The following is a 12228-nucleotide window of genomic DNA, read 5'->3' on the forward strand; positions in this document are numbered from 1 at the left end:
TATGTATACCGGCAACTCCGTTCTGTTTGCTACATATGCTAAACGGATGACAAGATTAATTTAAATGAAATGTATCATTAATTAATTTTTTATTACTTATAATTTTTTTTTTCTTACAGGCTATGTCTTTTAGACGTGAGCTAAGCCTAATAAAGCTGTTTGTAAAAATATACATGTGAAGTGTAGACCACCAAAAGGGAGTGCAACAGTTCATTGACAACAACGCTCACTACTTCATGGTATGTTCGTTCAATGATTTTATTTTATAAATTATTATTTTCTTGAATTGATTATGATGATTTCTTTTTTAATTTTCATGAGACCTATAATAGTCGGTTAAGGGAGAGATATAGGGATGATCCTTCAACCTATCTGGATTTCAATTCAAATTTGTGGATGGAGGTAGGGACATTAGGTGGACCTGATAAAAATTAGGTGTATGAACTCTCTAATACTACGGCCGAGAACTTGTAGGTGACCCATAGTGTCTCAACCATTGAGATTGGGGAGCTCTCAATCATTATCGAGCATCTAATATAAGGAGTTCATAGCCTTGTAATAACAATATGAGCGACTCTCGACGGATTATGAACAACTCCGCTAAATGATCATAGATATTAGATCACAGATGGGTGATACATACACGCCCTCATTTTGGTTGTTTAGTCCTAGGAACAACCAGCCTCCTCCTCCTCCTCCAGCTTTGCCATTGTTCTAGTTTAATTTTTTTGGAAACACATGCAATTTGTAATGAATATTTGGATGAATATTATTTAACTTTATTTTTTTTTATTTTTGATGTTTAATACAATTTTATTTGCATAATTAGTTTTTTTACTATTAATTTATATAATTTTATATTATTTATTCTAAATAATGTTTTATTTTTATTTTTTTTAAAACAACACCAACGAATTTCTAGACATAATTTTTCTATCAATATTTTACTAAGAGTTGAAAAATACATACAAGAAATGCCACAATCACCGATGTCTCTACAGACAGAAATAGTCATTCAATATTTTACTGAGTTTGAAAAATATTTACTTCGTATGCCACCATCTCCGATGTGTATAACGACAGAAATATACTGTCGATATTTTACTAAGAATTGAAAAATAATTGTTGCATATGCCTCCATCACCGATGAAATATTTTCATTGGTATATTTCTAGCAAGATTTTTTTTTATATTTATTTTTCATTTGTAAAACCATCAAAATTTTATTTATTTTTTCATGATAGAATGTGAAATTACTGAAAAATGCTATACTGACGGACATTATCCGTAGATGAATTAATTAGTAAAACATTTACTGATAAATGACAATCTTAATCCGTCGGTGAAACTGTTAAAAGTTGTAGTGAATAAACGCTTGTAAAATTAAGTATTAACTAAATAGCAGAACATTTATTTAAGCTATGACCAAAATGCAACTAAATAGTAGAACATTTATTTAAGCTATGACCAAAATGTTTATTTGAATTATGATAATCTTATAAAAAAATTAAAATAAAACTTTTAATTCTGAAAATCAATTAAATATAAAATAATAATTTCTTTTAATTGATCGATTGTCAAAGAAGACTCTTCTTGAGCCAAAACAAAATAAGGTAGTGTAATTCTTAGATTACCTCCTTTACTATCTACTAATTCATAAATGTATCCCTAAAATATTAGACATTCCTAAATTGAATCCCATTTCTATGTATTGTTTTTGTTTTAAGTTTAAATTGCATGTGTTATGAAATAGATAGAAAAAATTCCTTTGGGAAATTTTGATGTTTTCCACAAGAAAAAAAGAGGATTTATAGGTGGAAATTCGATGGAGAACTATATGATACATTAGAGACTTAATTGAAAATTTTAAAGTTTGGACTAGATTGATAATAAGTTCATAATTGAAAGACTAATTTAAGGGTTTCAAATGAAGTATTCGAAGAATAAATTCACCATACATAAATACTCGAAATCAACTGTAAATTACTTCTATAATATTTTAATAAAAAAGAAAAATCCTTAAGGAGCTCTTTGAATGAATTGCATATTTAATAAGTTATTTATGCAATGATTTATGTATTGAGAGTGTGGTTAATATTATTTTTTAAAGTAATTTTTATTTAAAAATATATAAAAATATTTTTTTTTATTTTTAAAAATTAATTTTAAAATAATATATCAAAATAATTTAAAAATATGAAAAAGTATTAATACGAAGAAAGGAAAAAAAAATAAAAAAGTTCAATTTTTTTTAAAAATATTTTTAATTAGGAAAAGTAAACTTCATTTCCCACTCGTAGTCTGACATTACAAGTCCGAGACCACATTATTAGACAGTGGAATGAAGTGGAGTCCACCTCTTGTTTACTGACATGGGTTGTGATGCATGCATGGCTTCTTTTCCATTCACCCTCTGATATTGAATTCAAGGATTTCTAACAGCATGGTCATCTTCTATATAATAGGTACATTCCGTAGCTGAAATCATATCAAGTGCCTTGTATTTCTTGTCTTTTAAGTAAGTAGCATCGTTTTGTTCTTATGTTCATCTTCTTTTCCTTCTGTCTTTCAAAAAGAAACACATAAGAATCTTGGCAGTTGTATATAAGCGCACACATACAATTTTGAGCTCATGCTTTTCGTTGCTTTCAGTTTTTCACGATTTATGTTTACTGCTTGATTGAATTGCATGCTTGGTTTCTATTGCAACTTTGCTTTCTGGTGGGAATCTGCTGTTGTCTGCATGAAAAAGTTAGAAGTTCTCTTGGCTTCATATTCTTCAAACATTCTTTCGTTCAGTATTGGTGTTTTCCTGATATATCTATATATTTGGATGCTTTCCAGTGATTTAATCATTTTTCTGAAGTTATTTTCTTTTCATGCAGAAAGGGGAGATTATGGGCTTGTGCACCATCATGCATAAGGTTTTGTTTGTGTCTGTAATGGTTTTCATCAGCAATGGGTTATCATCAAATGGGATCGGTCTGAATGATACTGCAAGACCGAAGGTTGTCAAAATTGGGGCTCTTCTAAATTTTAATACTATCGTTGGAAAAGTTGCGAAGGTTGCAATAGAAGCTGCTGTTGAAGATGTGAATAACAACAATACTATCCTTGGTGAGACAAAGCTGCAAGTCGCAATGCATGACACAAAGAATAGCAGCTTTCTTGGCATGCTTGACGGTAAATCCTTGTTTGACCCAAGCTTTTTTTAGTTTCTGATCTCTTATGATAATCTCCTTGTTTACAACAGCTTTAGGCTTGATGGATGGTGAGACAGTGGCCATAATTGGCCCCCAGACTTCAGCTACTGCTCATGTTGTATCGCAAATCGCCGATGAGATTCAAATCCCCATGTTGTCATTTGGCGCTACAGACCCGACACTATCTTCACTTCAGTACCCATTCTTTGTCAGGACAACACAGAATGATCTATTTCAGATGGCAGCAATAGCAGAAATTATATACTACTATGGATGGAGAGATGTAACAGCAATCTATGTAGATGACGATCATGGGAGAAACGGAATTGCAGCTTTGGGAGACAAGTTGGCCGAGAGACGCTGTAGGATATCACATAAAGCTCCTATAAGCCCCAGGCTGAGCCGTGAAAACATCCACAATGAACTGAAAACGGCGAATTTAGAGGAATCTAGGATTTTTGTTCTTCTTGCTTATGCAGACTGGGGTCTGGAGGTTTTTCGTGTGGCGCAAGATAATGAGATGACAGGAAGTGGCTATGTCTGGCTAGTTACTGATTGGCTTGCTAGCACCTTCGATACTAATTCTTTTATCTCTCCAGAAGATATTGGTGGAGTGCAAGGAGCTATTACGTTGCGTATGCACACGCCAGATTCACAACAGAAAACGAAATTTGTCTCTGGATGGAAAACATTGACTCGGGATAAAATGGTTAATGGCACTGGGTTAAATTCTTATGGTCTCTATGCTTATGACACTGTCTGGTTGCTGGCTTATGGAATTGATGCCTTTTTCAAGCAGGGAGAAAATATTTCATTTTCACAAGATCCAAATGGAACCGAGCAGCATAGAGGGAAACTGCAGGTGGATGAAGTGAGAATCTTCAATGAAGGGGATCGTTTGCTTCGCAGCATTTTACAGGTCAATACGACCGGAGTAGCAGGGCCAATCAAGTTCGATTCAGATAGGAACCTCATTCATCCAGCATATGAAGTTATGAACGTCAATGGTACAGGATTTAAAAGGATTGGTTATTGGTCTAATTACTCTGGCTTATCAGTTGTGCCTCCGGAAACGCTTTATACAAAGCCACCTAATCGTTCAAGTTTGAGTCAAGAACTAGACAGTGTAATCTGGCCTGGACAAACGAAACAGAAGCCTCGTGGATGGGTTTTTCCAGAGAATGGAAGGCAATTGAGAATTGCGGTGCCAAACAATGTCATTTATCAGGAGTTGGTCTCTGTGAAAGGCGCTGATTCATTCAGTGGATTCTGCATTGATGTATTTAGAGCTGCTTTGGAGTCTTTGCCTTACGCCGTCCCACATAAGCTACATGTATTTGGGGATGGTCATAACAAACCTAAAATATCTGAGCTTCTGCAATTGATCGAAGCCGGTGTGAGTATGAAAAAAGAAAAGAAAAGACAAGAAATTCTTTTAACTTAATCTGAAAAGGCTGCATTTTTTCTTTCTGAACCTTTGTCTATCTTGTTCTATGTAGGTCTATGATGCTGCAGTAGGGGACTTGGCTATCACCAACAATCGAACAAGGATTGTGGATTTCACACAGCCCTACGTGGAGTCCGGCCTAGTCGTAGTGGCCCCAGTTCAGAAGTCGAACTCTAATTCTTTGGCATTCTTGAGGCCATTCACTCCAATGATGTGGTTAGTGACAGGAATCTTTTTCCTTGTTGTCGGAGTTGTTGTTTGGATCTTGGAGCATAGAGTCAACGATGATTTTCGAGGCCCTCCTAAAAGACAAATTGCAACTATTATATGGTGAGTGCCTAAGAAAAATAACAATTTTGTGGGTTTATCACCCATCTTCCCTGTTTGAGTAATCTATGCAATATGAGAATTTGCTTGCTCCATATCCAATTCTTGAATGGCTAACATTTTCGCACATGATCTACAGGTTCAGCTTTTCAACATTGTTTTTCTCCCATAGTAAGTGGAATGGCATTTTTATATATATAGATACGTATATAGTTTTATCTACTTTGTCACACGGACCATTGAAGCACCTGTGAAAGTAACAGTCCATTTCTTGTTCTGATATATACAGAGCAAAATACCGTCAGCTCCCTTGGTCGCTTTGTGCTACTCATCTGGCTATTCGTAGTTCTTATACTCAATTCAAGTTACACTGCAAGTTTGACCTCAATTCTTACGGTAGAACAACTTTCTTCACCCATTAAAGGGATTGAGAGTTTGGTAACAGGCAATGACCGCATAGGCTTCCAGCGGGGATCATTCGCTGAAAATTATCTAGCGGAGGAATACAACATAGCCAGGTCTAGACTTGTTGCTCTCAACACCGTCGAGGACTATGCCAAAGCCTTGAAAGATGGTCCCCAGAAAGAAGGAGGTGTTGCTGCGGTGATTGATGAACGAGCATACATAGAGCTTTTCCTCTCCTCTCGATGTGACTTCAGTATTGTTGGTCAGGAGTTCAGCAAAAATGGGTGGGGATTTGTGAGTATTTCCAGCCCGTTTGCTGTATCTTTTTAAATTATTGCGCATATAGTTTTGCGTATATCATAACATGGGCTTACATTTCAGGCATTTCCGAGGGACTCACCCCTAGCAGTGGACATGTCAGCGGCCATCCTGAAACTTTCAGAAGGCGGAGAACTCCAAAGAATACATGATAAATGGCTGCAGAGCAGTGCCTGTAGTTCAGAAGGTGCGAAAGAAAGTATAAACCGTCTTCACCTAAAAAGCTTTTGGGGCCTTTTTCTCATGTGTGGTGTAGCTTGTTTGCTCGCTCTCCTTCTATATCTTATAAAGATACTGTGGACGTTTTCCAATTACTCAGAAGACACAGAACCTTCAAGTCGAGGCACTTCATCTCCAGGTCTTCAGACATTCATTTCATTTGTTAGTGAAAAGGAAGCGGACATCACTAGTCGGTCCAAGAAAAGGAGAATGGAGAGGGCCTCAAATAAAGTTGGAGGTGGAGATGAATCACCAAACTGTTCTTTTGGGAATAGCAATAAAGTCTAGGGTTCTTCCATCCATTGTAGTGGTTTTGGAGTCTGCTACAGCATTATGCTTTTCAGGATGATCATATAAATTATGATCAGATCATTTGGATCATGCTATAAGCATAGTAGTGGTCTTCCTTCCTGTTTGCTATATATATATGCGCGCGTGTGTATTTACATCCATGCCATTATAAATAATAATAATAATAATAATAAAAGTATAAAGTTACAAATCATACTAGTTTATAATCACAATAATCAGAATTGTGAGAGAAGAGTTTGCCTAAATTAAAGACTTTTTCAAGAAAATCTCAACTTCTAATTCACAAGTAAATTAATAAGATTTGGGAATGGTTGAGATACGAAAAGCCATTTTTAAATTCAATTCACAAGTAATAAACAAGTGATGTTGAGGCTTTGAGATTAAAAAAAAAAAAAAGAAGAGAAAATTAAAGTGAATAGAGAGAGAGAGGACAAACTCGAATAATTTGGCCTGATAATAGAAGCAAGAGGGAGACAAAAAGTACATTGTTTTTTTAGATTAATGTGGGTGTCCGGGGAAGCGAGAGGGAGACATAAAGTACCCTATTGTTTTACTAGCTTGAGAGTATGAGACGCAAGACCTATGCTCAACCATGGACTTACCAAAAAGATTTGAAATCACCGTACTCCTCATAGAATCATCAATTGTGTTCTTCCTATGCCTTGAGATAAAAAAAACGAAGAGAAAATTAAAGTGAATAGAGAGAGAGAGAGGACAAACTCGAATAATTTGGCCTGATAATGTCTTTATCACTTGACCACCACCTAGAAAGTACACTATTGTTTTACTAGCTTAAGAGTATGAGACGCAAGACCTGTGCTCAACCATGGACGTACCAAAAAGATTTGAAATCACCATACTCATAGAATCATCAATTGTGTTCTTCCTACAATTGGCAACAAATCCCTTCGATTTGCAATCCACTCTAATTTGCAAGAAGAGACAGTCGAGGGTTGAAGGAGAAGAAGGAAGAAAAATGGTGGGGGCTGAAAAAAGGAGACTGTAGGGGGTCTGTAAAAAATATGATTTGAGTTATTTTTGAAATATTATATTTTATGCCAATTCCGAGGGAAATATTATAGAAAATGAGTGTCTTTTAATTGCTTTTACATATTTTCTAGAAATCAAAAGAATTCTAAATACAAAAATTGATCTAATCATATGTATTGAATTAAATTCACAAGGTACCAAACACCTTATAAAAGAGTTTGAAAACAATAAAATATTTAAGGAATATGGTTGCAAAAGCTTTTCTTTTTCTAACAAAATTTTAGTAAATTGAATAGCTTTTCGAGTGAATGCCAAGAAATCTCCTTAGAATTGTTATCCGCAGAATTTGCGGCAAAGTTTCAATCAAATAAACAACTTATAATTGCTATCAGTATAATTTCTGAAGGTTATTTACCGTAAACCTTTTAGCAAACTCTTCTGAGCGGGTGGAGATATGAACTAGAAGAAAATGATCTATGCACCTTAAAGTATTTGTAAATTTCTAATCTTGAATCCACTGTTTTCTAACATTTGTAGTTATGATATTGGATGCTATTTACAAAAAAAAAAAAAATCCACATTTGGGATCCTATACATAAATAATATTGTTGAGATGTTATATGAATTTAAATCTATACTGTATAACAACTTCATATTGAACAATGAAAACCTTATTGATTTGGTTTGCTTTATTCAGGAAAAGAAACCTTATAATATTGGTTTTATATTAATCCTCCACCTATTAGGACTAAGACATATTCTTTATAAATATGTGCTTAGGCCTTTTTTCTTTAAAGAATGAACTTGTATTTTCTTGTATTTTAAGAGGATAATAACCAAGAAAAATTTTCTTTAAAGGATGAACTTGTATTTTAAGAGGATAATAACCAAGAAAAATTCATAATGTATTGTGAAGATTAGGTACATTTGAAACTCGAACTTTAGAGTCTATACAAATCATATTAGTTTTAACAATAAATAAATTTCTCCTCTTTGCTTATAGAAATAGACATAATCAAGCTACGTAAAAACATTATAATATGATTATTTCTTTTTTGCTTGTTATGATATCTTTTAAATCTATGTATTTGATATATGCTTTTTTTGTGTGGTTGATATGCTTAAATTTCTGTATTTTCATCAACATTTGAGATAGAGAATTTGTAGCATGAATTTTATCACAATCCGAATCCTAGATCCATGATTGATAACACATGAGCGGTGTCAGAAGGACACATCACCTACGCTAAGCCTCAGAACAAATATATAAAAAAAAATTATTTAAAAATACACAGCATTTCATAATCTTCAGAAATATTATATTATTCAAAACTGATGAAACTAAAAGATAATTCAAAACTCTTGATTAATAATTAAAACAAAAACAATAATTTAAAATACTTATTACATTGTCAAAATCCAAACCTCATTAAAATAAGATAACAGTGGAGCGTCTAAGACATTGAATCAAAACTAAAAGGAAAGCCTCACAAAACAAACAAGACATATTGACCAAAATTGAAGAAGCATGAATACTTAATAAAGTATACATACTACCAGAAATTAAGAATCTAAAATAATATTAAGAATGAGGGGTGAGTTCTACCAATTCAGAAAAGAAATAATATTTAATATACATTTTAGATATTAATGATATTAATAGTTTGCTAGTCGATTTATCTTGATATACATATACATATTATCACAAAGTAGTGAAATACATGTCAGAGATCATATGATACCCGAAGGTGATCAGATGACACTCGAAGGTGACCAAATGGGATGTTTAGTCATCATAGGCTAATGCCTCTTTCTCCAGCTAGGTATACAGAATACGGTGTGCATATAGGCTAACTACTCTCCGTTATCATGAAGTTACTAACAAGTCCTATATCAAGGCATAATAGATATTCACAGAATCATCAAAGAAATATATATCATATCAAATAGAATTTAGTTCGACAGATTGCGAGTGCAAATTCAATAATAAATAAGTACTCAGAAAATAAAGCAACATATATAAATATTAAAGGAATTAACTAGTTGTACTCATCATATAATCAACATACATATTTATTTATAATATATGCATATTACAAATTATCTCATTCACCTGAAAAAATATAGATTAAAAAGAATGTCAGATAAAAGACTCGAAAAACCTATTGAGGATCGTTAGGAGAACCTACAATTAATATATGAAATATACTCAAAAGTAACTCAAAACAATAAAAATAAAAGATTCCAATGCATAAAAGAAAATCAAGTTTAGTCTCCTAGGTTGAGGGACTAAAACAATAATTTTTCAAAACAGGGACCGAAACGTAATTTTACCAAAACAGGGCCGAAACATAATTTTACCAAAACTAGATCAGACTATAAATACATAACCATACTAAAATCTCACCCACAAACCATCCTAAATTCTGTCTAGAACAAACCTGGGACCAAACTGTAATTTTTATAAAGTTTAGGGACTAAAATGTAAATTCCCGAAATTGAGGGACCAAACTAAAAATATTTTGAATAAATTATCAAGCTGAGATTCATCATCCTTAACCTCATAATAACACTATCCAAAATCTAAAAATAAATTTAGGGGTCAAATTATAATTTTTTGAAAGTTTAGGGATTAAACTGAAATTTTCATAAATCAAGGACCAAAATAAAATTTGGTCATCTTCAACCTGAAGACCATTCTGACTTGATTTTCCAGCAAGGTTAAAATAAATTTCTTAACCCATAAAAATTAATTTAAACAAATTAACTCATAAATTTTTATTTTTAACAACATACTCAAAATCAATCACTTAATATTAAACCCCCAATAATCATGAATTAATCTTAACAAAATGAATTTTAAATTATTATAAACCCTAATCTCTTCTTTAATTTTTCTATAAACAAACCATATTTAAAAATAATATGAGAGAGAATCACTTATTTGCTACTTCCACATTTCTTGAACCTAAAACTTAAGATAAAAAACTGAAATCTTTGGTTTGATGAGGGGAGGGTTATGGTGGCCACAAGAATTGAAAGAGAGAAAAGTAATTCTCTTGCCCACTTACTTGCTACTTTCACATTTCTTGAACCTAAAACTTAAGATGAAAAACTGAAATCTTTAGTTTGATGAGGAGAGGATTATGGTGGTCACAAAAATTGAAAGAGAGAAAAGTAATTCTCTTGCAACTTTTTCTTATATATCTAGGTTAACTTAGATTAGGTTTGGACCAACTTGGGCTTAAGTTTGGACCAAAAGTTTGAGTCTTAGAAATTTGGTCTCTATATTATTTTAAATGATTTTTTATTTGGTAACATGTAATGCTATATTTTTATATAATATGCTTATACACCAAGAACTCATGATTATTAATCTTAAAATGTTTATATTATTGACTTTTCTCATGCATTTCATGGACATATCTTATAATTGATAAGGGGAGCATATTACGATTGATAGTGGGAGAAATCATGTAAATTTATTATTAATATGTTAATACTTGTAAAAATATTAATGATTTATCATATAAAAAAGGAAGATAATACTGGCTCACAAGTATCCATTGCTCCTAGTTTGAACAAATCAAACCATTAATTGATTTCTAATCATTTTCTTAAGTTTATATTGACATAAATTAATTACCACGCTTTGCATCTCATTGATTATTAACAATGTGTTGAACTTGCACTATGAACATCTAACTATATTGATAGAATATTATACTTTAAGATGAGACTTAAGATATTATATTATATGTGACTTAATTTTATATAGGGACTGATTTAACTCTTAAGATAAACTTTTTATATCCATAATACTATCCTGAAAAGTTATCCTTGAAATTATGTAAAATAACTTTGTCTATACCTAAAAAGACCAAGACCTCTAGTACATAAGATGACCATGGAAAAATATTTCTAAACCCTTCTAGGAAGCGAGACAATATGTATAGCTAATTAACCATACAAGTTACAAAATCCAAAGATAACTGGTAAACCGTACATATCAAATAAAATACAAGAAATTCAGAGACAATGAGTAAACCATTTTGCAATTTTAATACTTATTTCAGTTTGGATAATAGTCAACATCATATTAGCAACAAAATCAGACTCAATTTAACGATGAGCTTACATAACCATTAGATTGTTACATGTATAAGTCTTTTTAAATTTTAAAATCTTAAATGAATTTGAATGTGTTATATCCCCCTCACAAATACCATTGACTTGATGTTTCATGCTTACACTATAATTGCATGTAAGTTATGGTTGAACGTTGCACTTTGTATTGAAGTTAATTTTTTACATACTGTATTGATTAAATCAACATTGGAAACATTTATTCAACCTTTTTACTCAATACTTAAACCTAAATCCTTAAAGCTCAAAGCCCAACCAAAGTTCATGATATGAGTAGACCCATTAGCATATTCAAATTTAGGAACATGAAGTCTCATTATTTAGTTTATTGGATCACCTTGTCATCTTCCTCAACTATATTATCGATATGACAATCATCTTTCCCATCACTTAGTTCATATTCATCATAACAATTTAGAGCCGTTACCATACCCAACCTAGGTTCCATACATAACATTTCTTGAACTGATGTTAGGTTCATAACATTACCAATTGTCTTAGATGAACCTGTTGCATGTGATGAATTTATGGTCCTTTAATTGTAACTTAGGACTCGAGTCAACTTCAAACTCAAAGAGTTTCTTACTTTAGGTTTTCTACTCAAGTAGAGTTCTAATTTGGAACCCATTTATGGTGTTCAACCTAACCATTGCATTAAAACTCATATTACTAGTAATCAAAACATCGACATAACAATTCAATTGATCTTCCAAGTAATATCAATATCAAATTCAGATTCAAATGACCTTTACCCAATATCTTCCAAGTAATATCAATATCAAATTCATTCAAATTTCACCCAATTCCTTGACATACTAAATTCTTAAATTCATGAAATGAATTGTTTAATCTCAAGCTATA

The 12228-nt window shown here is 32.3% G+C and overlaps 1 protein-coding gene across 1 annotated transcript; it reads left to right on the plus strand.

Annotated features, from left to right (window-relative positions):
* The first annotated feature begins 2506 nt into the window (after positions 1-2506).
* On the plus strand, positions 2507-6297 carry LOC105124050 (glutamate receptor 3.6-like). Its single transcript, XM_011023896.1, has 7 exons — positions 2507-2518; positions 2886-3183; positions 3254-4599; positions 4703-4980; positions 5117-5148; positions 5267-5676; positions 5764-6297. The coding sequence occupies exons 2-7, from the start codon at positions 2898-2900 to the stop codon at positions 6205-6207; spliced, it is 2796 nt and encodes a 931-aa protein (XP_011022198.1). The 5' UTR covers positions 2507-2518; positions 2886-2897; the 3' UTR covers positions 6208-6297.
* The last annotated feature ends 5931 nt before the right edge of the window (positions 6298-12228 follow it).

This window comes from Populus euphratica, unplaced genomic scaffold (genome assembly GCF_000495115.2).
Source record: "Populus euphratica unplaced genomic scaffold, PopEup_1.0 scaffold12.1, whole genome shotgun sequence".
Taxonomy (NCBI): domain Eukaryota; kingdom Viridiplantae; phylum Streptophyta; class Magnoliopsida; order Malpighiales; family Salicaceae; genus Populus; species Populus euphratica.

Excerpts from the sequence above, each read along its gene's own strand:
- LOC105124050 (XM_011023896.1), top strand. The coding sequence starts at position 2,898 with ATGGGCTTGTGCACCATCATGCATAAGGTTTTGTTTGTGTCTGTAATG. Across the intron at positions 3,184-3,253 it reads CTTTCTTGGCATGCTTGACG|CTTTAGGCTTGATGGATGGT; the intron begins GTAAATCCTTGT and ends TGTTTACAACAG. Across the intron at positions 5,149-5,266 it reads AACATTGTTTTTCTCCCATA|AGCAAAATACCGTCAGCTCC; the intron begins GTAAGTGGAATG and ends TGATATATACAG.